Source organism: Ictidomys tridecemlineatus, chromosome 5 (assembly GCF_052094955.1).
Source record: "Ictidomys tridecemlineatus isolate mIctTri1 chromosome 5, mIctTri1.hap1, whole genome shotgun sequence".
Lineage (NCBI taxonomy): Eukaryota > Metazoa > Chordata > Mammalia > Rodentia > Sciuridae > Ictidomys > Ictidomys tridecemlineatus.
Genome location: NC_135481.1, coordinates 136,062,667 through 136,089,580, shown reverse-complemented (window position 1 = coordinate 136,089,580; position 26,914 = coordinate 136,062,667). Strand labels below are relative to the sequence as shown.

The following is a 26,914-nucleotide window of genomic DNA, read 5'->3' as shown; positions in this document are numbered from 1 at the left end:
TTTAGTATTTATAGATGGACAGAATGCCTTTATTTGTTTATTTTTATGTGGTGTTAAGGATCAAAACCAGTGCCTCACTAGGCAAGCACTCTGCCACTCAGCTACAAGCCCCAGTCCCCAGAGACACTTTCTTTAACCCTCTGTAAGAATTAAACCTCTAGTCTCATACTTGGGGCAAGGTAATTGCCCAGACAACTGGAAATGTCTATAGGGCTTAGGGATCTAACTGGTTCCCAAACAGCTTTCTCTGTTCACTCCACACCCACACCCCTGTTGAGATTATGCTGCAAGCTCTATCTCCTTTTGGTACTCTGTAACACGTTATCAGGTAGGCTGTCAGTTTTCCTTGTCAGCTGCTTCCTTGGGCTAAGAAGCCCTCTGTTGCTTCCTTGGGGTAATCTACTTTGCAAATATATAAAAGCTACAAGTAAAATAAACTCTCACATAGTCAGCCTTCTGTATTTACAGGTTCCCTATCAGCAAATTCAACTAACTGTGGATGGAAAAACAAAAAAACAAAAAACCTGTGTACTGAATGTGTTCAGGCTTTTTCTTATTGTTATTCCCTCAACAATACATTATAACAACTACTTACACAGCATTACCCTCCACTAGATATTGTATGTAATCTATGAGTGATTTAAAGTATATGGAAGGGTGTGGGTAGGGGTTAAATGCAAATGGTATGCCACTTTATAAGCAGAACCAATCCTCTGAAGATATGATAGGACAACTACTGTATGTACAATTTTTTATATCTGCAGGTTTGTTTAGTTATTTCCACCTCCTAAACAAGAAAGGTTATGTAGATACTCTTTGGAAGATCTTACCTTCGGCACATAATCCAGCACAAATAAGCTGGGCAGTAATGATAATAAAAATATTTTTTTTAAAACAACAAGCAATGGCAAAACTACTGGAGAACATTTTTATAATGTAGGAGCTGTAAGTCAAAAGATCAAGAGATTTAACTCCATAAAGTTAAAAAACCAATAGATTGAAGAAAATATCTGTAATAAATGTAACAAAAAAATGATTTAGATCCATGAAGTTAGAGGAAAAAACCCAATACACACAAATGAATAAAACTAATGAGCCATAGATAAGTGGATAAATGGTGCAGTCAGACATTTTCAAATTCCAATGGCCAGTAAATACAAAAAGATACACAGTCTCACTAGTATTCAGCAAAGTTTTAGAAAAAACAAGGAATTGACACTGTTTTCACCCATCAGGCAAAAAATTGAAATTATTCTTAAAATTCAAAAAAGTCTGTGAGTTTATGGGGAAACAAGCACATTATAATCCATTAGTAAGCATATCAAAGGCAAATCCCTTTTTAGGAGGTAATGTGGCAATATTTGACAACTTGGAAAGCCCATCTGGGCTGTGGCTCAACAGTAGAATACTGATCAATATGCATCAAGGCCCTAGGTTTGAGTCTCAGCATTGCAAAATAAAATTAAAAGTTACAAAAACTAAAACTAAAAATCACTCCCTTATTAAAGCAATGATTACAATTTTAGGAATCTATTCTAAGGAAATTAATACATGTGCACAGAGATATATGTGCAGGATGTCACTGCAGTATCACTTGCAATAGAAACTGGGAAAATCCTAGATGCCCACAAGTAGGGTTCTAAATAAAATATGATGATACATCCATATTATGGGAAATCATGCACATTAAAAAGAATGCATAAATGTAGAAAAGCTCTGAGACTTATTAATGTGATAAAAAACAAACTGTAGAACTATGCATACAGTATGATTACTTTTTATTTAAAAATATGTAATATATAGAGAGTACATGTGTATTTGTGCATTAAAAAACTTAGTAGTAATTACCTTCACAAGGAGAATGGTGTATAAAAAAAGGATGAATACTAAGGGTGAGAACTTTTCCATTCTACCTAATAAGATGAGCTGTTTGAATCTTTACAGCAAGAACTATTCATATACCATCCGTGTAACTTTAAAAACTCAAAATAAAAACAAAATAATATACTTGAGGGCTGGAGTTGTAGCTCACTGGCAGGTGCTTGCCTACCATGTGTGATGCACTGGGTGCGATCCTCAACATCACATATAATAAATAAGTAAAATAAAGGTATTTTAAAAATGCTTGAAATTCTAGAAACAGGCTTAAATTTATATAGAAATTAACTTTAATTAGGAGTAGCAAAACAATGGGAGATTGAATAACTTACAATCATTACTGAAGAAACTGGATAAAGGCATGGACAGAATATAAATTAAATTAGATCCATATCTCAGAATATATGAAAAGAAATCTGATTTGTGTTTAACAGATTAATAATACATATTTTTAAAATTGGAAAAAAATGGTTTACAATTTTGTCCCAATTGTGACAGGAAGCTGGGCCTGGTACACACCTCTAATCCCAGTGGCTCAGGAGGCTGAAGCAGGAGGATTCCAAGTTCAAAGCCAGCCTCAGCAATTTAGTGAGGCCCTAAACACCTTAGTGAGACCCTATCTCAAAATAAAATAAAATATAAAAATGAAGGTGTGGCTCAGTGATTAAACATTCCTGAGTTCAATCCCTGATACAAAAAAAAAAAGAACCAATTATGACAGGAAGATAATAATTAACTATTGAAGAAGTAGAAGAGGTAAGTGCAAAGTAGATAATTTCAACTATACTGAGATGTAAGTAATGAATAGTAACTAATTATGAATTAAAAGAAAAGTTACATGGTGGTGAAGAAATGTCTGTGAAAATAATAATAAAAGCTCACCATCCTAAAATTTGAGAATAATCATGTGATATTAGGACCTGTTCTGAATAAAAACAATGAAGCTTCAATGCAAGATTCAAAAGAAAAAGTGAATAAATTGAGAGTAATGCTGCATTTAATTCACTTCTAATTACAAATCCAACAGGGACTTTTGATACCTTTACAAATTATATAATAATGTGTACAGATGAACAAACGGTTATAAATACCAGGGAATATAGTAATAAAAAACTGTATCCAAGAGGAATAAATTATTTTGCTAGGTATGTGAACCTATATTTACAATAATAAATAAAACAAGGTGAAATTAGTGTAGAAAGAAAAACATAACTCAGTAGAACAAAGCTAAGAGTAAAAACTTAATCAGACTATATATTCAAAGTCTATCAAGCACTGTTTGGGGAATGATTACACATTCTGGGCACATCCCATTCTACTCTGGGGAAACCACAATGAATAAGTCATGTTTTCATCTGGCTTATATTCTGGGTATGGAAAAACAGGAGGCAAAGAAATCAGATCTTTTCTATTTGTCAAAAGTACTTTGAGGGGTGCTGTGATTGTAGTTCAGTGGTAGAATGCTTGCCTAGCATGTGTGAGGCCCTGGGTTCAATCCCCAGCAACACATAAAACTAAATAAACAAAATAAAGGTACTGTGTCCATCTACAACTAATTAAAAAAAAAAAAAAAGGAACTTTGATTAAGAGTCTCTGGGTTCAATCCCTGTTATCAAAAAAAAAAAAAAAAAAAAGTCTTTAAAGAAAGTAAATAGAATGTGTGGAATGGGAGTTACACTTTGAGACAGAGTGCCAAAAATTCACTATAAGGATTAACATTAGGGCTGGGGATGTGGCTCAAGCGGTAGCACGCTTGCCTGGCATGCGTGCGGCCCGGGTTCGATCCTCAGCACCACATACCAACAAAGATGTTGTGTCCGCCGAGAACTAAAAAAAAATAAATATTAAAAATTCTCTCTCTCTCTCTCTCTCTCTCTCTCTCTCTCTCTCTCTCTCTCTCTCTCTCTCTCTCCTCTCTCACTCTCTCTTTAAAAAAAAAAAAAAGGATTAACATTAGTACTGGGCCATGATAAATAAAAAGCAGTCATTCAAAGAGATTGCTCAATAATTAAAGAACCTAGACAAAAGCATGCTAGTGGACAGAAAGAATAAGAAAGCCCTGAGGCAAAAAAATTCTTGAGTTTGAAGAAGAGCATGAGGCTAGAGTACGGGAATGGACAAAATGTATATGGTGAAGTCAGAAAGACAAAGGAGCCAGACCACATCAGGCTTTACAGGCTGTGATAGAGAATCTGGATTTCACTATAAACTTAATAAATTATATATTAAAGTTTCTTCAACAAAGGGAGATAAAAATGGATTATTTACATTTACCATAACAGTTCAAAAAAATTAATTTGAAAAAAAAATTTTAAATAAGTTTGCATATTTCGTGGGTGGCTAGAGATTAAACTGAGAGCCTCATGCACACTCTATCACTAAGCTAAGTTAGTGTTAAACCGAAATGCAAAAAGAATTACTTTTTCATTGATTATAAGGCAAACCACTGTTTTATGTGTTAACAGAAAAAATGCTGCCAATTATAGTCATTAGATGTCATCTACAGTAATACACAGCCTGATTTTAGAGTTATTGAAGTGTGATAAATGTTCATTCCTAGAATAAATGAAAAACAATATTACAAACCAGGATCTAGACTTCAGTGGACGAGTGGTTCAATTATATCATAGAAGGCTGACATGAAAAGAACAATGTAAGAGTACACATTGAAAAATTAAGCATGGGGCTACGTTTGTGGCTCAGTGGTAGAGCACTTGTCTAGCACAGGTGGGACCCGGGTTTAATCCTCAACACCACATAAAAATAAAGGCATTGTGTTATATCCATCTACACCTAAAAAATAAATATTAAAAAAACCAACCAAACAAACAAACAAAAAAACTAAGCATGACTAATAAAAACTCAACTATTTGTGAGGTATGCCTATCTCTGAGTAGACATTTAAAATGACATACTTCAGTGTTGGAGCTAGGACAGAACACAAACTTATATAGTGCTGGAGGTATTATAAATTAATAGCCTTTCTGAACAGCTATCTAGTAATATATTATAACTAGAAATATTAATTCTCTTTGATTCTGATATTCTGTTCTGGTGTGAATAGGAAAATAATATGCATAAAGAATTAGAGAAATATTAATTTAAAGAAATAGTAAAATGAAATCAATCAAGCCAAGTATGGTAGTCCATGCTTGTAATCGCAGCTATTTGGGAGGCTGAAGCAGAAAGATTGCATGACACAGGCCAGTCTGAGTAACTCAGCAAGATCCTGTCTTAATAGAACATTTTTTAAAAATGTTATTTTTAAAAAACATGCTAAAAAGCATTCAGTGGTAAGAGTGCTTGCTTAATATGTATGAGACCCTGGGTTCCATTCCTAATTCTGAAAAAAAATTAAAAAAAAAAAAAAAAGAAACTGCAAAGTATGTAGTGCTTGTTTCCCTAAGCATTCTGCTGACTGGTTCAGTTGAGAACATTCATTTTATCCCTACCACAATGTTCTGCTTTGACCTACTCTTAAAATACAGAGGTAAGTCATGACAAACTCAGAAGCAGAAAATGTGAAGTCCATGTTTCTGATGAACACCAGAATCTGTAGTAGGCAGTAGGTTTTCCTGGGCTCACTTACATGACCTTGCCCTCTGACTTTTCCCAAAGAAGCTCTATAAACTGTCAAAGGACACTGAAGCCAAACTGGAACACAGACATGATCTTGTGAAAGCAATTGCTCTTTTCTTACACAGCTAAGTCTGTGCTTGACATCTGGTTTTGCCAGACCAAGCAAAATATCACTTAGGGATATTCTTCACATCATAAAACCATAAAAAGAAGCAAAAGAATAATCATCAACTCAGGAATATGAGGAGGCAAGCACAGTGGTACACTCCTGTAATCTCAGCTACTCAGAAAACTGAGTCAGGAAGATGGCAAGTTTGAAGCCAGCATGGGCAACCAAGCAAGACCCTGTGTAAAAATAAAAAATTAAAAGGGCTGGAGGTGTAGCTCAACAGTAGAGCACCCCTGGATTCAATCCCAAGACTGCGAAACAAGCAAGCAAACAAACAACAAATAAAATAGAATTTGAGGAGGAATCTAAACAGGGAAGGGAATTAGACTGAGTAGGGATATACAGGAGATTTCAAGGTACTAGTAATATTCTATACAGACAGGAACATAGATGTATATTTTATTAGCATATTTTATTAGCATTCTTTAAACTATACAACTGTATAGGTATATCTTTACTTTTCTACATATATATCTCACAATAAAATTAATTTAAGAATAACAATCTTACTAGGATTCTGATTGGGTTTTCACAAATTTATAATCCGGAAACACCAACATTTTAAAGCTTTCTCAACAGGAAAGGAATGTAATTATTTTCATTTACTTTGTTCTTTTTTCATATTTTTAGCTGAGTTTTAAGTCTTCTTCATTTATATCTTACACGTTTTCTACATTTCAAACTTATCCAACTTTTTGCAACAGTGAATAAGCTGCTTTAATATTACATTTTCAAATTTACTACTAAGGGAAAACTACTAATTTCTGTAAGTTAAACTTGCATCCTGCAATCTTACTGAACTCTATTAGTGGTTCTAATTGTTTCCAGTTGATTTGGATTGTCTAGGTAATTAATTAATTCACCTCCAACTCTTACATATTCTAAAGCCTAATAATAAAGCCTATCCCCCATTACCATCCTTTTTTTCTCAAAATATTCTTTTGCATTTCTTGGTCACTCATTTTCCTTAATAAGGTTTCCCTTTACTGGGTTAAGACCTTCTGATGGAACAATTCTTGATTTCCCATCTGATATACTGATTAGTACCTCTGAGACTACTGTCATCAGTAGTAGTCTAATGCTTAAATACTATTGTAATAAAAGTATTACAAATTTTTTCCATTTTCATAGAAATAGGAAATTCAATCTTAATGGATTTATCTCATATTCTGCCATTTTGCTCATATCATTCATTATGTTCTTCTGTTTTTTCAAAATGATTTCTTTTTTATCAGGGGTGTGTGTGTGTGTGTTTGTGAGAGAGAGAGAGAGAGAGAGAGAGAGAGAGAGAGAGAGAGAGAGAGAGAGAGAGAGAGAGAGAGAGTCTCTCTGTGTTGCCCAGGCCAGTCTCAAACCATCCCCCTCCATTTAGCCTTCCAAGTAGCTGGGGCTATTGGTGCACACAACCATGCCCAGCTTTCTATTTCTTTTATCATTTGCTTTTGTAAAATTGGAGTAAATGTATGAGATACTCTTGTTTTCATAAATACCTATAGATGTTTCCTGATATAACACAGGCTCTGGCTCTTAGTTTTAAACTAAAATTGGTTGCATTTATAAAGTAAACCAGGTTACTGGGAGAGAGGGGAAGGAGGATATTTTTCACTGTATACTTATATGTACCTTTGGAATTCTGAAACATATAAACGTATTATTTCTTAAAAAAATAAAGTTTATACCAATTAAATACATATATACTTTTTAATCAAATAAAAATGCTTCTTATTCCAATTTTAGAATATGTCTTAGGAATATAATCTGTATAATCACTTCTCAGCATCTCCTGACACATGTATATTAGCTTCTCTAATAGTCTCTTTAAGAATTTTTCTTTATTAAATTGCTTTGTATTCTTAGGATAAATATAATTTTGTTGTTACCAGAGATTGAACCCAGGAATGCTCGACCACTAAGTCACATACCCTTTTAATTTTGAGACAGGGTCTCACAAAGTTGCTTAGGGCCTCAATAAGTGGCTGAGGCTGGTTTGGAACTTTTCCTGCCTCAGCCTTCTGAGCCTCTGGGATTACAGGCATGTGGCACCACACCTAGCTAGGATAAATATAATTTTGACCATCAATACAGGTTGGGTAATCATTATATAAAATGCCCAGATCCAGAAGTGCTTCAAATTTTAGAATTTTTTCAGATTTAAGGATGTTTGCGGGGCTGGGATTGTGGCTCAGCAGTAGAACGCTCGCCTAGCAAGGCCGGAACCCGGGTTCGATCCTCAGCACCACATAAAAATAATGGCATTGTGTTGTATCCATCTACACCTAAAAAAATAAATATTAAAAAAAAAAGTCCTACAGAAGTAGGACTTTAAAAAAAAAGAATGTTTGCATAAACATACTGAGATATCTTGGGAATGGGACCCAAGTCTAGACAAAATTCATTTGCATTTCATATATACCTCATACATGTACCACTGAAGTAACTATATAATACTTTTAGCAGACCTGCATTTAGACTGTGATGCATCATATGAGATCAAGTATAAATTTTCTACTTGTGCTCAAAAATTGTGGATTGTGGAGCATTTCAGATTTTAGGTTTTGGATCGGGCTGCTCAATCTATAATTCTTCTAATATTCCTGATAGAGAAAGAATTTTAGGGTTAGAAAAGAGTATCTGGTATTTTTGTAAATCAGAAAAACCTACACACACAGAACAGTCAAAATGCAAACAAAAACACTCAAAGCCAATAAAGCTTAAATGATTTGTTGAAGGATGAGAAACCAAGACTTACAACCCCTTGGCTCAATATTTGGCTTAAGTTTGTTTTTTTTTTTTTTTTTAACTAATTTTGTACCAATACCAATATGCAATATTTGAAAACATTTTCCTTTTATAATAAGGTTTCTGAATGATAAACAATTTACTCCATAAAAGTAGTATGGGTTTGTTGCTGTTCTAGGTTTAAAAACCTCTAGAGTCAGTTCTTTCTTCTTCTTTTTTTTTTTTTTTTAAACATTTCTTATTTCATCCTAATATAGAATTATTCCAGGTACCTTTGTATTGACCTCATTTGGGCATTTATTTTTGTGTGTCAGCTATTTCAAATATATTAATGACATAATTATGTGTCAGCCTCTAAAAATAATGTTTTATCATTCTGATTTTCAGATTCCTTATTATAAATTATCAATTAAGTCAATTATTTATTGATTTTTACTGTTTTTTCAAAGGCTAAACCTCTTAGTTTCTATTTACACCTGACTGATTTGATCATCCTAAATCCAACACACACTAACTACTTAACAAATGTCCATTAAATTATAAAACTACACTTCTCTCTTTTTTCCTTTCTTTGGTGCTAGGGATGGAATCCAGGATATTGCACATATTACCTATCATAGGCTACACCCCCCACCCCATGTTTCAGTTTCTAAGAAGGCAATGAAACCAATCTTCAAGTAATTTCTAATTTTCAAAAAGCGCAACAAAAATGATTTTTACTTAGTCAAGACTCCATAGACTAAAGTGTCAAGTTTCTTGCGTTAGGCTACCACTGTAGGTGAAAATAAAAAGCATAAATGTTAGCTGGGCATGGGGGTGCACACCTATAACCCCAGCAACTCAGGAGGTTGTGGTAGGAAGATCCCAAGTTCAAGGCCAGCCTCAGCAACTTGGCAAGACTCTATGTCACAAAATTAAAAAGGCTAAGGATGTAAGCATCCCTGGATTCAAACGCCAGTATCAAGAGAAAAAAAAAGGGGGAGGCATGTTAGTTTGATAGATGAAAGAAAATTTAAAACATGAAGACCAAGTGCAGTATAAAGGCTGGGTAGAAACAAATAAAACCCAAAGCTTTCTTTTAGGGTTGCTACTGAGCTTTCCCATAGCACCATCTAGTGGACATCCAGCAACTTTTACCACTATCAATAAGGAGAATGACAAAAGGAACTACAGATTGGATTTTTCAAAAAATACCTGCAATCTCTGAAAAACTGCTGCATCATTAGCTGACTACACATACCTGAATGAGGTCCAAGATCCCAAGTTCACTCTCTGATGAATCCACACAAAATACAAAGTAGAGGGTAGCATAGTGCCGGTAAATCAATTTGTAGTCAGCGCCACCAATCAAACTGTGGAAGATGGGAAACATTTAAACGTCTTTATTTTATTTATTTATTTTTTTTTTTAAAGAGAGAGTGAGGGGGGGGAGAATTTTTTAATATTTATTTTTTTAGTTTTCAGCGGACACAACATCTTTGTTTATATATGGTGCTGAGGATTGAACCCAGGCCGCATGCATGCCAGGTGAGCGCGCTACCACTTGAGCCACATCCCCAGCCAGTAAACGTCTTTATTTTAAACTCTGCCAAGGAATGAGAAAGGGCCCAATCAAAAAGGGAAAGCTAAATGCTAAAAGCAGACCCTTTCTACCATGTAAATGGCAACCAAGTTTGGTAGAGATACCTAAAGCCACCTTAACTCACCTTTTTTCCTGCCAGTCCTCCTAGGCACCAAATATCTACCTGTGTAATACATGAAGCACAATAATGCAACTGCTTCACAAACAGAACTGGGCTCTTGAGTAAATCATGTTCAAGTTGCATCAAGTACACACATACTAGAGTATGACAGAAGAACAATAATGATGAAGGCCACCCAAAAGTGGTGATATGGAGAGAAAAGTGAAGCTGACAGTTTACCTTCCACCCTCCAAGAAGTTACAGATGTTGTCATCCCGCTTGAGGACTAGATGGAAAGTCTCTCGAACAATCTGCTGTTGAATTTCTTCTGGCTATGGACAAAATAATAACAATAACAAGGTAAATCAGAGGACAAATTTTAAAAACTACATCCCATCATTGAGGATGGCCAGGGAAAACAAGTGCTTCAAAATTGGGAACAACATTTAGTACTAGTTTCCCAAAAAGATAAAAACAACAGGTAGTGAAAAAACAGTGACTATAGAAAAACAGAATTTGCTATAGGAATTAAGACCAGGTATATATACTAGGTATCTTGGTCACTAACTATTTTATAAGTAAGCTGCAGGGCTGCAGACATAGCTCAGTGGTAAAATGCTTGCTTAGCAATATAAAGAGCCTTAAGTCTGATCCCAGCACAGCTTTATAAATAAAAATAAAAACTCATACAAAGAATAACCAAAGTCCTGATCCTAAAGTTTGTCTTCAACTGGAAAACATCTATGACAAGTAAATAACAAACCTCGATGCTTCTAGCACTCCATGAAGATCAAGATATAATCATTTACATGTTTTAAAAAACTAAATTTGCCCTCGTTTGTAGTGGTTACACAGGTACTACATATAAAATCGATGTTACCAGTGGGGTAAAGCAGTGAATGCCTGTAATCCCAGGCACTTGGGAGGCTGGCAGGAGAATTACAAGTCTAAGGCCAGCCTAGGCAACTCAGCAAAATCCTGTCTCAAAATAAAAGTTTTAAATGGGCTTGAGGTGTAGCTCAGTGGTAAGAGTGCTACTGGGTTCAATTCCCAGTACTGCTAAGGAAAAAAAAAAAAAGAAAGAAAGAAAGAAAAAATGTTGTTATCAACAAAGTTATTGAAAAAGACAGAAAAAGTTCTTTGCACAGTTGAGAATTTAGAACAGTTGAACAGAGCTAAAAATAATTTTTTTGCACTTACCATTCAATTACTACACACTTGATAACTCACATTTTACTTCCACTTCTACATATGTGTTTCACAATATTACTAGTATGGTAACATAAAAAAGGATAATAGGAGGGAGAAGCCGGTCAATAAGACAGAAAGTAATGAAAAGCTCTAGTCCCAAGTTCTCAAATCTACTAATGTGCAAGCAATCAGCTAGGACTACTGTATAGATGTAGATTCTGATTTACAAGGTTTAGGTTAGGTGCTGAGACTGCAATTCTAACAAGCTCCCAGGTGATGTCAATGCTGCTGAATTGGGACTATGAGTAAGTAGCAAAGCTTTTTTTTTTTTTTTTTAATTTTTAAATAAAAAGAAAAAAAATCTTCAGATTGAACCTGCCCAAGAGTCAGATAATATGATCAAGTAAATTTTAAAAAGTTATTCAGTAGAAAAAGAAAACAGGGAAAATGTCATTATGAGGAAATTACTTTGACTCAGTGTGGGTATAGAGTGGCTCAGTATTTATTGAATAGACTAATACAAACTTGCTAGTCACTGGTCACTGCTAATTAGAGTAAATCAATCACTATTATCCTGGTTTCTACCTAAAGAACACACAAAGCTCACAGATGCTAGGATGTTGTAAAAGATTAACTCTGTGTGCTCAGAAATACAAAACATGCCAAACATCAGCATTTTTTGAAACTGACAAAAACATCTTTTAAACTAAAGCCTTTCATCTGACTCTAGGGGAAAGTGGCAGCAGTGAGAAGGTGGTATGAAAGAATGAGACCAACTAATTTCTAGTTCATCAAAAAGGCAAACTACCAATTGCCTCCATGCTTCAGTTATTTTTAACAACCCCTCATATCTTTTTAGGACTCTGCAGTTTTCAAGGGACTTTCACTCATTAACTCATGAGTTCTTATAAAAATCCTATGATATCCAGAGATATAGAAATGGCCAATAAGCACTAGAAAAGATGCTCAACATCATTAGTCATTATGGAAATAGAAATGAAAATCTCTTTATACCCACTAAAATGACTTTACTTAAAAAGGCAAACAACAGGTTTTTGTGAGGATGTGGAGAAAAAAGGAATCCTAATACACTGTTTATGGAAATGTAAAATGGTTCTGCCACTTGTAAAACTGTTTGGCAGTTTCTGAAAAAATACACTACAGAGTTACCACATGATCCAGCAATTCTACTTGTAGCTGTGTAGCCAAGAGGAATGAAAATATATGTCCATGCAAAAACTTATTCGTGAATGTTGAAGCAGCATCATTCACAAGAGCAAAGAGTAGAAACATCAACTGATGGACAAAATATGATATTATCCATACAATTATCCATACAAAATGGAACATTATGATAATAAAAAGGAATGAAACACTGATACATGCCTGCTACAACATAGAACACTGAGAACATTTTACTAAATGAAAGACTATACATTGTTATGGATCCATTTATATGCAATGTCCAGAATGGGCAAATTAAGAGAGACAAAAAGTAGGTAAAAGGTTGCCTAGGGCTGGGAGTGTTGAAAGAGAAATAGGGAATCACTGTTAATGGATAGGAATTGCTTTGGTGGGAGAGATGATAAAAATGTTCTAAACTTGACTGTGAAGGATGTTATTGTACACTTTAAATAGGTGAACTGTATGTTATGGTGACTTACCTCTCTAACACACACATACACACACACACACACGCTTCTCTCAAATATAAATTGAAAAGTTATACTGGATGCTCATAATTTTTTTTTTACCTCAATGTAATCTACTCAATAAAATGTAACCTAGCTTTTAAAATTTTGTTTAAAAAAAATTATTTTTCATTTCTATTTGACAAAAGAGAAAATAAAAGTCTGAAATAGGTTTACTAACTTGCCAATAGACACAAGAATAGAAAAGGTGGAGCTAAGGCCTGAATGTAAGTTTTGGGTTTCAGTCTCCCCGTTATATAACAATTTTGAAACCTGGCCGCGAAGAAATAAAATGTTGAGGGTCAGGACCGCAAATAACGATATTTCTGTTTTTCCAGAGGAATATTTTTTTGGAAAATTCAAAGGAAATGCTTATTGAGCCTTCACGTGGCAGCATGTATAATTCCTCATCATTTTTCCATTTTCAAAGTGATTTTCTTCAATCCTACTGAGTAAAAGGTAGTAGTCCCTAGGCAGCCCCAGCTACCACCGGGGGGGGAAAAAAATTCCAAGAAAGAATTTTTTCAGATCCCCTGAAAAACAAAAACTGTAAGAAGCCGAATGTCTATTTCCTCGAGAATCTTTGGTCAACAACCAAAAAGATTAAAGAAAGTGACTTAAACCATTTAAGTTCTCAATGAGACACACTCCCCACCGTCTCTTATACCTGGTGCCGAGACGCAAATGTCAGAAAATAACACAGAAAATATGGAGTCTAGAAAGCGTTCAGAAAAGAGCGGGGGCAGCGGGACTGGAAACCAAAGGCCTGACACCCCCCAGTTCAGGGAAAGAGGCTAAGTAGCATGAGGGTCGTGCACAGTGCAGTAGCCCGATGGGGTCAGCAGGCAGTGCGGGGTGAAGGCTAGGAGCCTAGGGGGCGTTCAGAAGGGGCGTGGCGAACCGGGCGGCACTCACGAAACGCTGGTAGAAGCGAACCAGCCGAGGCTTCCCGTGGTTGTTGAAAACCAGAATCGCCTGAATCATCTTTGCCAGGGACGCTTCCCTCGGAATCTGCTGCTACCCGAAAGCGCCTCCTTCCGTCACAACACAGGCACTTCCGGCTGGTGCCTTGCTAAGAGCCGCTCCCGGAAACTCAGCTCCAGCGCCCAGGAGCCCGGCTATCCAAGGGTCCCGCCTCTCTGGGGAGGGCAAGTGTGGGCGTCTAGGACCGGCGTCTTCCTGGCCCGCATCAGTTGGCCAGTCAGAACCTGACCGGAACCGGATTCTGGATCTGTGCACCCCCAGCAGACTCCAGAATCCCGGCGCACAGCAGAGCACTTCGGAAAGCTGATCCTGAAGCTGCCGCTCCTGCGGTGGAGAAGAGACAGTGGAACCTTGCCTTTCTCACCATCTGCACCAAACACGCATTCCTGCCCTCTCCATAACGCTCACAGAGCGCTCTCGGATTGGAGAGCCGCTGAGTTTAGCCATTCTTCGGTTCATTTTTATTTTTCAGTATTACAGACAATGCTGCAGTGATTTATATAAATGTCGCATGGTGCAAATAGGCTGCTTCTCCACCGGTAGATGGTGTATGTTGGAATTACGGGCTCTTTAATGCAATTCTGTGTAAAAGGTACCGGAGTTCACAAATTGATAATGTTCTTGTTTTCTCTTTTAATGACCTAATATGGATGAGATGGAGCATGTCCTTACACTACGGGTGACTGTATATCTATTCTGCTACAAACAGGGGAACCATTTCATTTGATGTGAGTCAAAAGACTTTATGCATTATATTCCAGTTCCAGAATTTATAATAAAATGTGGATGTGTGAAAAGATTTAGACTTGAGAAGGTTACGTGTCAGCAGTGTTATTACAGGGGAAAATGGGAGACAAGCTATTCCAAAATGAGAAGTTGGTTAAATGCATTGTTCTACATGCATGAGAAATTCTAAATGGTTTTTATGAATGATTTATGATACAGGAAAATGTTCATGATTTATTAAGTGAAAAGATTACACAGAATATGTACAGGACAATTCACTTTGCACAAGACAAAGTAAATACACTAAAATATGAATAATAATTGTATCTGGTGGAATGGCAGCGTCAGCAGGGTTTTTTGTTCAGCGCAGGCCCTGGAACCATACTGTCCTGATTCAAATTATGGCTCTGGCACCTTGGGTAAGTGTTCTCATTTGTAGAACAGGCATAATATCAAGTTTCCTTACCTGGAATACTGGGAAATGATTCTACTCACTCCAGACACAAAAGGAATTAATATTTGTTAGTATTTGTAAGAGAGTATTTGGAACATAATTGAGTACTAGATAAGTGATTTTAAAACATCTTTGGGTGTCGGATTATGGATTTTTTTCTAATAAATATATATTACTTTTGTAGTCAAGAGTTTTTTTTTTAATAAATAAAAATCCTGAAGGTAATTCCATTGAAACTTAACAAAATGTTTTAAGTGTTGAGAAAGAATATCCAAGAAAACTCTAAAACAAAATTAAGAGGAACAAGTTCTACCAACTACTAAATCCTACTAGAATGGTTTAACTTGTAATTAAAGGGAGACTTATTGAAATATAATAGATAATTTAAGCATAATATAATTTTAATCAATGATAAAAACAAATTGTAAACAAAAAATTGTAATTTGACATTGTTAAGAAATTTTGTAAATACTGTTAAGGTAACCGATTAGCAATTTGAAAATAAGCAGTTTCCTCACTTTCAGTTTGGGTATATACTAGTGTTGAACCCAGGTACACTTTACCACTGAGCTTTTTTTTATTATTATTATTGCTTTATTTTAAGACATCCCCAATGTTTTTTTTTATTATTATTATTGTTTTATTTTAAGACAGGCTGGCCTGGAACTTGGAATACCTCCTGAATAGCTAGGATTACAGGCTTGCACCATAATGCCTGGCCACTGAATATCTAATATCTGAAAAGAGACTGTATTAGCTTAGAAACAATTTTTTAAAAAATGACAAAATATCAACAACTGTATGTATATAAAGATTATAATTTTGCACGAAGAGGGAAATTTTGAAAGTGGAAAAATAGTTGTTAAAATATGGCAAATGATCATATTTAAAATACAGTAGATAAATGAGTAAAGAAACTGAGTAACAAAAGAGGAAATAGATACAGGAGATAAAAAAAATACTTAAGCTCACTTAAATGGGGAAAAGGACAAATTAAAATATATTAAAGTGTATTTTCACCTTATCAAATATCATTTAAAAAAATTTTTTTTTTATCCAATTCTGGCAAAAAAAAAAAAAGCATGAAAATGGTTCTCTCCTACATTGCTAGTGAAATTACAGTTTAGAACAACCCTTTGGGGAAGCAATTTGGCAAAATAACAAGAATTTTACAAAAGATTCTGAGATTCCCAGTAATGTGACTCTTGGGAATCTGTTCTAAAAAACAAACAAAAAAACAAACCAAGAGTGTGGCGGGGGAGAAGAGGGTTGAGGGCATAGCCTTTTCAACATTTTTTGTTGAATAAACATTTTTTGTTGGCTAAATAGACTTAAATACCCCAAAATTAGACCATGATAGAACTATTCAACAGTCGTCAATGTTATAAGTGATGGTTATAAAGACTATGTAGCAGTATGAAAAGTGATTATGTAACATTAATGGGAAAAGTAATATCAGATTTTATGTGTAGACATATTAAAAAACAAAATACTAAAAAAAATTTATAAACATGAATGAATGAAATTCTGGGTTTTGTTTTTTTTTTTACCCCCAGGGTGCTAGGATGAACCCAGGGTCCCCACACAGTTGCTGAGGCATAGCAGCTTTCATTCTCCTGCCCTAGTTTTGGGGAAGAGGATTTTGCCTCAGTTTCCCTACCCTCTGAGCCTGGAACCCTCAACCCTTTTGGTTTTTCCTCCTCCCCTACACCCCCTAGACACAGGCTGGGCTTCTGCAGAACCTTCGTATCACAATACAATTTACCCGGACACTGGATATCATTCTTGGGCCCATCCTCTTCCCATGTCCTACTGATTCTGCCCCTGAGTGCCCCTGGAACCATTTTCTTCTGCCCACCCAATTAGTGCTATAGACCCCAAATTGTCAGCCTCACACCTAGACAATTGTGAGGGTCTCCTATGAACTTATTACTGCCAGTCTCTCTGCAGCCAAATGAGCTTTGAAACACCTGAAGATGAGACCATACCTGATCTCCATCTCAAGAGTCTTAGTTCAAATATACCTCCCACCCTCTGAGCTCTGGCAAAAATGGTCTTTCCCTTCCTCAGTCCCCTCCAAGACCCTGAATCCTGATTGTTACTTCAGGACTTCCAGTAGTTAATACGGTCTTTGAAACCTGACACAAAAGGCCTCCTTGTTTGCAGTGGTGGCCTGCTTGTGAGTTTACCATCAACCACAGTGCTTTGGATAGCAGGGTACCTGCACTGGGTGTTTCTACCCTCAGTCAATGTCCCAGTTCACCTCCTGCTCAATCACCTTCCTGACCACCTCCAAGGCTGAGGGCCCAACTTGAGTTGCCTATAAACCAGCTCCATTCAGATATAGGCCACCAGTGAGGTGGCTACTACATCCTCTGGCCCCTATATCCAAAACTCTTCTATAGGTCAGGAAACAGAGCACAGTGGAAGGCATGTAAGCTTCACCTTTGACAGCTCTGGATTTGAATCCCACTCTGCCATTTTTTTTCGCTCGCAAGTTCTTAACCTCTCTGAGCCCCATTTTCTCCTGTGTAATGTGCATGTGGAAACAAAATAGTCCAGTAGTTAATATGGTCTTTGAAACCTGACTGCCTGGGTTTAAATTCCTCTCTCAGATAGTATCCATGGAGCCTTAGACCTTCAGTCTCAAATGAAATAATGGGGACAATAATCATGTGTACCTCATGGGATTGTGACAGTTAGGCAAACTATTGGAAGTACTTAGCACAAGTACTAGCACCAGGAAGAACACAATAGTGAGTGGCTGTAATGATGATGGGAAGCACCCAACACTGTTTGAAACATCGGAGAGACTCAATAAATGCTAATTTCCCACCACCCTCTTTTCCCCAGGTCAAGAAGGATTCATATGCCATGGACATGCAGATTCCACTTCGGATCTCATCACATCTGGGTGTCACAAACTGTCACAGAACACTTCCAGGGCAAGGTTCATGACCCAAGACCAATGGCTTTCTTCTAGGAACATTGCTCAGCTTCAAGACCATTAACACCAAGCAGGAATCCAGTCAGTGTAGAAGAAAATTTATTCATTTGTGAAAACATTCTCAAAGTACAAAAAAGGGTATCAAAAATGTAGTTCAGGGCTGGGGATGTAGCTCAGTGGCAGAGAGTGCTTGCCTCATATGCTTGAGGCCCTGACTTTGATCCCCAGCACCACAAAAACAAAAAAATATGTGGCCTGGCAGAGCAAGTCTGAAAGCAAAGGACCAATCAGCCACACTTGTGAAGGCTGTTGGCCTCCCTGAGAACAGCTACCCCTATGGCAGCAGCCAGGGAAGTCAGGAAACCCCAAGGGAACATGGAGTTAGAGGAGCAATGAAGGACTGGCACCTTAGGTGTGAGATTGGAGGAAATGGGGGAGAAGGAGGCTGGAAGCAGGGGAGAAGGGGCTACAGCAGAGTGCTGGGAAGGAGGCCAGGTGGAAAGAAGCAGGAAACAGATTGGAGAAAAGAGCCCACTAATTTCTCCTCAGAAGTCCTCTGCCTTTAGACAGGAGAAGAATCCCCCATGAAGTACCAAGACCAAGTCCAGTTCCTCCCAAACTGCCCTGGGGTACTTGCCCACTACCTGCCTCCAAAACAAGGTGGTCACTAGGGCAGGAAGTGTCATGAAATTATCTAGAAGGTTGGACTTGCATTTAAGCCACAGTTTAGGGTCCCTCCATCCACATCGTGGTTTTGGATTTGATTTCAGCATGCTCTAAAAGCAGCTGCAGGAAGAACTGGGTAAGGCTTGGAAGACTGGTCTCCAGCTTCAACATGGAGGTCGCTGAAGGAAATTGTCCACGGTGCCATAGAAGATGCAGGTGGCCCCAGAGGCATCCGTGCTTCATGAATCTCAGTCATCCTGGAGCAATCCAAAGGGGGTAAAGTAAATAGAGGTGAACAGAGCATATTTCATAAAAGTTTTCTGTAAGTCATCAAACAAGGGTTCAATTGCACAATGCCCATAGGACCCTTGGCCACATGCCTTGTCCTCACATCATTAGAGCTGACCCCAGAGCCAGCCTGGCCACTCCACTATTTGTCTACTGGCTTTATTAAGACAGAAGCGGGTCCAGACCTTCCACACTACCTGCTCTGGCTTTCTTTGGCTAAATTCATCTTCATCATGAGAGGAGGATACCAGTTTTCTTTAACTTCTTTGCTAACTGTTCTATCTGGGGTCTTTTTACATCAATTCAAATCTTCAGGTGAAATGTACTTAGAAAATTGGCTTTCAATCAGCTGAGGATCAACTAGAAGGCTGACCTTCAGTATAAAAAACACTAGAAAGGACCAAGTCAGCCATTTTCTGGCCACATCAGGCAGGGAGCCCAGACCAAGGAGAAAAAAACATGCATTCAGCGGCTCAGAGGCTTCCTTTCCAACAAGAAAGTTCTCCTTAAAGGAATCTCCCTGATGTTTATACACTCTGGGGAATTTTGCAGAACTCCATAAAAATTAGGGGGTACAATTTATCCTGCTATCTCCTCATCTGAGCCCCAACCACAATCAGTATGTACAAAATTCCAGCCAAGAGATAACAAGCACACCAAAGCCGCCTCCTTGTCTTACCCACTCCTCGTCCTCTGCCCCATCTCCCTGCTCTCGGATCTCCACTGCAGCCCCATCTGAAGACTTCTGGGCCATGATGTTGTCTGTCCAGGATGCCCCTGTCTTTCGGTCACCAGCAAAATTACACTTGGTCACTGTTCCAGCCTCCAATTTGGCTAATGAATCTGAAAGAAGAGAAGAAGTTGAATGTCCTATCTCTCTGTGGTAGAACAGTGAGGGCTGGGCCATTCTGGTGGGGTCCCCTAGACCTCGGTTAAGTCACTGTTCTCTCCAAGGTCTAGATGTGGTCAGTGAAGCCATGGATGGACCCCACAAATCACTAGATAGCAGGGGTCAGTCACAGGAACCTGAGGATTGGGTGGCACCATAGGGTATCCAGGTTAATGACCCAGGGCACTTGTCTAGGAACTGAGGAATAAATCTCAAGAGGTTGGTTAGGTCCCCAGGGAAGGCTAGACCTGGTATGCAACCATAATTCTAAGCAGGAAGGGTGGAGAGCCTCAGAAGAGACAATAAAGGCCCCCAGAGCCCACAAGAGGCTATCAGGTTAGAGTGAGGGCATACTGCTCACCTATAAAGGGGCCATCACCCCGAGTTTTCAGCCGTACCCCGGCCCCCAGCTCAAGTTCCATCGCCTCCATCTCTGATTCGGGCATCCAGAACGCCACTGTCTGGTCGGGGGTGAGGCTCTCTGTCAGTGCCAGCAGCTCCATCTTATTGACCAGCCCCTTTAGCTCCTCCGTTGTGAGCCTGTCGCTGTCTCCTTTGGCTTCCACTTCTGCAGGCACACAGAACAGCAGGTTATTAGGGTGAATAGCAAGGACTAACAGAGGGCCTTTTAGGTGATGGCTGAGTGTTTTTGTAGAACTAAGAATTGAGCCCAAGGATGTTCTACCACTGAGCTACATCCCTAGTCCTTTTCATTTTTTTATTTTGAAGCAGAATTTTGCTGAGTTTCCCAGGCTGGTCTTGAACTTGAGATACTCCTTAGAATCTTTGTTAGCAGCTAGGATTACAGGCATGTGCCACCAGGCCCAGCTGGCTGAGTGTTTTACATGCTCACAACCACCTGCGGGGTAGGGCTCTTAGTACCGTTCTGGTAGTATTCATCAGAGGAGCTACAAGCTGGACTTTGGAGCTGGGCTGCCTGGAGCAAATCTGGACAAATAACTCAACTTCTGACACTGAAAAATAGGGATAAAAATGATGCCTACCCAACAGGACCCATTCATGGCACCATAGCCTTGGCCAGCAGTCAAGATCACCCCTGGGACTCCCCCAGAAATCCTTCCTTACGCGGAGGACACTCAAAATGTTCCATTCTCCTCTATCCTTTCCCCTGACCAACAACTCCCAAATAAACCATCTCACCTACTTTTCAAGATTAACAGAAATCATCAGATGGTATCTCTTGCTTACCTGACACCAAATACCTTGTCAATTTGCCTCTGACTACAAGACCACTCTCCTCTTTTCCTTCTATCTCAAAGGATAAGACATTCTCCTTCCTGCCCAGATCCTGTCCCTCCATCTGGGTCCCAGAAATCCTCATTCCTCCAGGGCTGGTCTCTCATTCTATGCTCCCTGATCTTTCCTCAACTTCTTCTTGCATTCTAGTTTTGACAGCCACTGCCCCAGACCCTGCCCACCCCCATCAGAGTCCTGGGGTAGCTCTTCACTGTTAACCCTCTGACACTCTTCCCATCTTCTCATTCCCTGGACATTACCTGCCTACCCTGCTATCTCCCCACTCCTGCTTTCCTTCAGAGACATAACACCTTCCCCATTTCCTTCAGACTTCTCCAGTGGTTCTGTTTCCTGATCCTTATGGGATTCTCCAAGTCTCCATTTCTCCAAGTCTCCAATAGAAGTGCTACTGACAACTCTAACCTAGTGTGAGCCAAACAGTGCTCTTCCCCCAAAACCTGTTCCCCTCACTCCTACATTCCCCCAAGCCTGGCACCCAAGTCCAACTTCTGGAAACATCCCTGACTCCTTCCACTTTCTCCCTTCATTATCCAGTCTAACCCTGAGGCCACTGTCCAGCTCCATATGGAATTGGTCCAGTCTCTCACTCCCCAATGACATATCCTTCAATCTGGTCCTCTTATCTCCATCCCAGCTTACCCTAACAGCCTCTGAATAGGCTTCTCTGGTTTCCAGTTGATTCGCTATCCCAGAGCATTTAAAACCAAATCTAGCAGGCATAGTGGCACACAACTGTAATCCCAGCAACTTGGGAGGCAGAGGCCGGAGGATCACAAGTTTGAGGCCAGTCTCAACAACTTAGCAAGACCTTGTCTCAAAATAAAAAATAAAAGCACTAGGGAGATAACTCAGGGGTAGAGTGCCTTCTGGGTCCAATCCCTAGTGCTGCAAATAAATAAATAAATAAATAAAATAAAAACAAATTTAATCACATCACTTAGCTACGTAATATCACTCACTAAAGGGCTCCCCAGCAGCTTCCATTTAAGTTCAGCCCCTTCGTGCCCATGCCCCTTTTGTTACCTAGCCTGCACAACTTCTTGTCACCAGATCAATCCCTATCTTTTGATGCACTGTCTTCTCTCTGAAACATCTTTCCAAGCTCTAGCACCCAGCTAATTCCTGTTAGCTATCAGGAATCAGTGCTGCTGGTCCCTCGTCCAATGCGTGCCTGACTATGACTATCTGGGGCTCAAAACCCTCCCAGCTTCCAATCATCCACCCGTCCATCTCCTCTACCAACTGAGATTATCTTGAGTACAAAATGGAATCCTGTTCATCCCTGGAGTCTCAGCACGTGGGATGCTCACAAAATATTCAGAGAATTAATGAGCAACTGAAAACATGAATGAACAGAATGAGAGATTCCCACTCAATCTCAAAACCTTCTTACCCAGCAGCAGAGAGCAATGAGATACCTTTTGCAGTCAAAATTGGGAAATGGAAGAAAATCATGAAGTACCTACTAAGGTCTTAATGTGCCTCTTTGAAATTCATATGTTGATCACTGTTATGGTTTGGATGTGAGGTGTCCCCAAAAGCTCATGTGTGAGACAATGCAAGAAGGTTCAGAGGAGAAATGACTGGGTTATGAGAGCCTCAATCCAATCAGTGAGTTAATCCCCTGATGGGAATTAACTGACTGACAACTGAAGGTGGGTAAGATGCGGCTAGAGGAGGTGAGCACTGGGGTGAAGGTGGGTAAGATGCAGCTAGAGGAGGTGAGCACTGGGGGCCTGTTTTGAGGGGTTTATATTTCTTATCTCTCTCTGCTTCCTGATCATCATATGAACTGCTTTCCTCCACTACACTATTCTGCCATGATGTTCTACCTCACTTTGAGCCCTGTGGAATGGAGCCGGCTTCCTATGGACTGAGACCATGAAACTGTGAGTCCCCAAATAAACTTTTCCTCCTTAAAATTATTCTTGTCAGTTCTTTTAGCCACAGTAGTGAAAAAGCTGACTAAGTCACCAATGTGAGAGTATTAAGAAGTTGGGCCTTTTGGAGGTGATTAAGCACTTATGAATGAGATTGACATCCTTATAAACGAGATGGAGGGAGCCTAGCATGGTGGCACATGCCTGTAATCTCAGCAATTTGGGAGGCTGAAGAAGGAGGATCATAAATTCAAGGTCAGCCTCAGCAACTTAGTGAGACTCTGTCTTAAAATAAAAATTAAAAAGGGTTGGAGAGATAGCTTAATGATTAAGCATCCCTGGGTTCAATCCTCAGTACCCAAATAAGTAAGTAAATAAACAAGGTGGCGGGAGCTACTTTGCCTTTCTGCCTTGTGAGGACTTAGCAGGAAGGCACCATCCTTGAGGCAGAGAGAAGCCCTCGCCAGACGCTGAATCTGCTAGAATCTTGATCTTGGATTTCCCAATCTCCAGTATTGTGCATAATAAATCTCTGTCATTTATAAATTGCCCAGTCTAAAACATGGTTGTATCAGCACAAATGGTCAGAGAGACAGGGCCCAAGAACCAAATGGGGATTCTAGCAGAAAAACAAGCTCCCGGGGGCTTGGCTGGGTCTCTGGATCTCTGTGCAAAGATAGTAACAGTCCACAGCCAAGTTTGTGGACAGTTTTGCCATGCTGCAGAAATGGCAAGAGTTGGGAAGGCCAGCCTGGCCCCTGGGACAGAGATGGGGCAATGGGAATCTTCTGAGCAAGTATGGCGAAGGAATGAGTCCATCAGGGAACCTCGGATCAGACATCTTAAGTCAAGGCCAAGCATGCTAAGATGCCACTTTAGAGGGGCCCAGAGGCTCAGAAGACAGACCAGCCACACTGTTAGAGGGCCCTGAGGGAGGAAGAGCTGAGGATACCTACTGTAGGATGACATGAGGAAGCCTGTGTTCACCTTCCTGGTCGCGCTGAAGTTGGGCTCGATTTCATTTCCCTTGGAGTCAAATTTACGGCAGTGGATACAACTGGGCCGAATGTATAGCACGTAGTAGCGTTCCTGGGGCCAGGGAGAGACAAAGTGAGGAGGGCTGCTCCACTTCCCACCAACACACACACTCTGGGCTCTGGGAGCAGCTCGGGCTGTCCTCACCCTCTACGCTGGCGTCGCACTCAAATATTTATTCATTCCTGTGTTCACTAGAGCACCTGCCACAAGCTGCACCCTACCAGACATCCATGACAGGGAAGGCTAGGGTCTGACCCCAGGGCTTCCAAACAGCCAAAGGCTGAAAATATATGCAGGAAACTGTAACTTAAGCAAGAGGGATACCAAATATCAAAAAGCAAGAGTACTGTGAAAAGGGCACTGAAGGGGAGTCCTAAGGAAGGACAGTCACTCGGCCCCTGTCAACAGATGTAGTGCCTGCAGCAAAGGATTCTCAGCCTCCTGAGCCTCTGTTTCTCCTATCACTTGGTAACAGAGTGATATCCCCTTTCAGGAGTGTTGTATGAGCTCAGTGACATCCTGGAGAAGGAAGCACAGTGCAAAGCAGGAAGTACCCTATCAATGCTATTTGCCAACTATTCTAAACAAAACAGGTGGAAGAATTGTCCCCCTAAGCTGTAGAAACAGAGACCACCTCCTGGGAGAAAGAAGGAAAGGCAAGTCTCGAAAGGTGAAGAAATCTGCGATGGTAGGAACAAGGGTGTAGTAAGAATATTAAAAGTCTGGGACAGGTACACAAAGTAAAGGTCAAGAGGCCCAAGTGCATGTTTGAGCAACACAGGACACTGGGAGGCTCCTGGGAGCTCAGGCTGGGGAAGATAAGTGGGGTTGATTTGAGACAGGCCTTGAGCTGGCATTTGGAGCTTGAACTTTATTTAGTAGACAAGAAGGAATCCTGAAAGATTCAGGGGCAGCAGTAAGACCCTCAGAGATGTCTTTCTGGAAACAATTTGGCAGCAGGCCAGGGATGAGCTTTGGGGGCAACCAGAAGGCAGGAAGGCAGGTGTAAGGTTTTGTCAGAACCAGCTGAGGACCCATCAGAGGAGGGAAGACATAGAAAGGAGAAAAAAGGGGAGGGGAAAAAATGGTTACATAAGAGCCCAGCAGGAGGTGGCACTGCTTACCTGGGGAGCAGGGAGGAGGCAACAGTAGGGGTTTTCAGGCCTGTGACTGGAAAGGCTATTACACTATCATCAGGAATGAGGAACTTGGAAGAGGCAAATTTGGAGAGGGGCTGGGCAAATACCCTGCCTGTGTGAGCACAGCCAAGGCAGACAAGTCCCACACCAGTGTGGGGGTACGTCAGGCTCTCCTGGGCAGGCTGGCTTGGGGATCTGGCCTGCTCAATGCACAGTAAAGAGGTGAGAGTGCTGGCAAAGCCTCTCTGGGCATGAAAATAGTAGTGAGCTGAGGCTTTTCTGTGGGATGTATGAGAGAAACAGGCTCCATGTAGGTACCAGGCCTCTGATCACACAGGGGGCATTTTGAGGAGCTGAGTTTTACAGACCAAGATAAGGTGATTAGCACATCTGTGTGGGGCTGTTTCAAAGAGGGGAGGAGCAAGGCTCTGTGGCACTTGCCTGTAATCCAAGCAACTCGGGAGGTTGAGGCAGAAAGATCGAAAGTTCAAGGCCAGCCTCAGCAACTTATAGAGACCTTGTCTCAAAATAAAATATATAAAGAGTTAGGGATGTAACTCAGTGGTATAGTATCCCTGGGTTCAATCCCCAGTAACAAAAAAAAAAAAAAAGAAAGAGAAAAAGAAATGCAGAACTAGTGCTCAGAAGAGACACAGGCTAGTATAGGATGGTGAATGCCAGGTGTGTCCATGGACACCTGAGATGGAGTGGTAATAAGGAGCATGATGCCAGGAAGCTGAGAAGACTAAGGTCAAAGGAGCATTTGTATGGGAACTGAAGGTCCAGGCAGCAACACAGACTTTACATTCTCGTTAGATTGGGTGGAAGGTCTGGTCTGTTTTCTCAGCTGTGACCCAGGCTTTTCTAGCAAGAACCAGGTACACCCCCTGTCTGCTACTCAGCACAGCCCTACCTGCCCTCTTTCTACTCACTGGTCCCACCTGATCTCTCCACCTGTTCTGTGAGTCCATCATTAAAGGGACTAGATCCCAAGTCAGAGCCCAGCAATAAGAAGATACCTCATGGGAAAGGACTGAGATGTTTCAGAGGGTAAGGGTGACCCTGTGAGGGCCACCAAGGACACATCCTTACCTTTTTGCCATGGGCATCTAAGATGCTATGCCGAGATACATCCACCAGTTCTCCCTCCAGCAGGACGCCATTCCCCCTGGGGATGAGAATGAAAGAAGGGGTGATTGGTTTTTTCAGTCCTCAGGAAATAGTGATGACTCAAGTTCAGTGGCCCATGCCAGAGTCTGCATTGTGACAGAACCAAATCCCACCAGATCTCCTATTTGCCTGGCAGAGAGCAGCCCCTCTGCACTTCCCATATGGGAACCTCCATCCCTATAAAGCTTCCAAAAGGTGGGACATGGTCCAAAGTATAGAAGGAACCATGTCAGCCTGCCCTAAGACCAAGCTACTAATAAGATAATACCTCCCTGCATTAGGGAGGTATTATCTTATTAGTCTTCTTATGTACAAAACAGGGAAAAAAATGGTTACCTCACACTGCTCCTTTGATGATGGCATGAGATTGTGTACACGAAAGTATTTTGTTGTTCAGGATTGTTTTGGTATAAACAAACATTTAAAAAGTTTTGGTTTCTTAAGTTTTAATTCAATGTGGTCTGTGTCTAACATGTTTACATACATATCAATGTCTTAGAATTGTATCACAATAGGGAAGAAATTA

The 26,914-nt window shown here is 39.9% G+C and overlaps 2 protein-coding genes, 1 long non-coding RNA gene and 1 other non-coding gene across 6 annotated transcripts in view; 2 read left to right on the top strand and 2 right to left on the bottom strand.

Moving 5' to 3' along the window:
• Nucleotides 1–14,031, bottom strand: part of Ap3s2 (adaptor related protein complex 3 subunit sigma 2) — a 51,557-nt gene extending 37,526 nt beyond the window's left edge. The window contains exons 1-3 of one of the 2 annotated variants that reach the window (XM_040276279.2): nt 13,845–14,031; nt 10,288–10,379; nt 9,606–9,717 (exon numbers count right to left, since the gene is read on the bottom strand). In XM_040276279.2, the coding sequence (XP_040132213.1) occupies nt 9,606–9,717; nt 10,288–10,379; nt 13,845–13,913 (273 nt within the window). In that variant the 5' untranslated portion in view covers nt 13,914–14,031. The remainder of the gene's footprint in view (nt 1–9,605; nt 9,718–10,287; nt 10,380–13,844) is intronic. The other variant, XM_005320143.5, reaches the window with a different exon arrangement.
• On the top strand, nt 3,316–3,388 carry Trnaa-agc (transfer RNA alanine (anticodon AGC)). Its single transcript has one exon. It is a non-coding gene; the product is annotated as a tRNA-Ala (tRNA).
• LOC144378006 (uncharacterized) lies at nt 13,945–18,570 on the top strand. The gene is made up of 2 exons (XR_013439423.1): nt 13,945–14,641; nt 17,947–18,570. It is a non-coding gene; the product is annotated as an uncharacterized LOC144378006 (long non-coding RNA).
• The window catches only part of Arpin (actin related protein 2/3 complex inhibitor), a 17,846-nt gene continuing 9,054 nt past the window's right edge, over nt 18,123–26,914 (bottom strand). For both annotated transcript variants that reach the window (XM_078051172.1, XM_005320144.5), the window contains exons 2-6: nt 26,311–26,386; nt 23,998–24,130; nt 20,245–20,451; nt 19,674–19,837; nt 18,123–18,963 (exon numbers count right to left, since the gene is read on the bottom strand). In XM_078051172.1, coding sequence (XP_077907298.1) covers nt 18,955–18,963; nt 19,674–19,837; nt 20,245–20,451; nt 23,998–24,010 — 393 coding nt within the window. In that variant the 5' untranslated portion in view covers nt 24,011–24,130; nt 26,311–26,386 and the 3' untranslated portion in view covers nt 18,123–18,954. The remainder of the gene's footprint in view (nt 18,964–19,673; nt 19,838–20,244; nt 20,452–23,997; nt 24,131–26,310; nt 26,387–26,914) is intronic.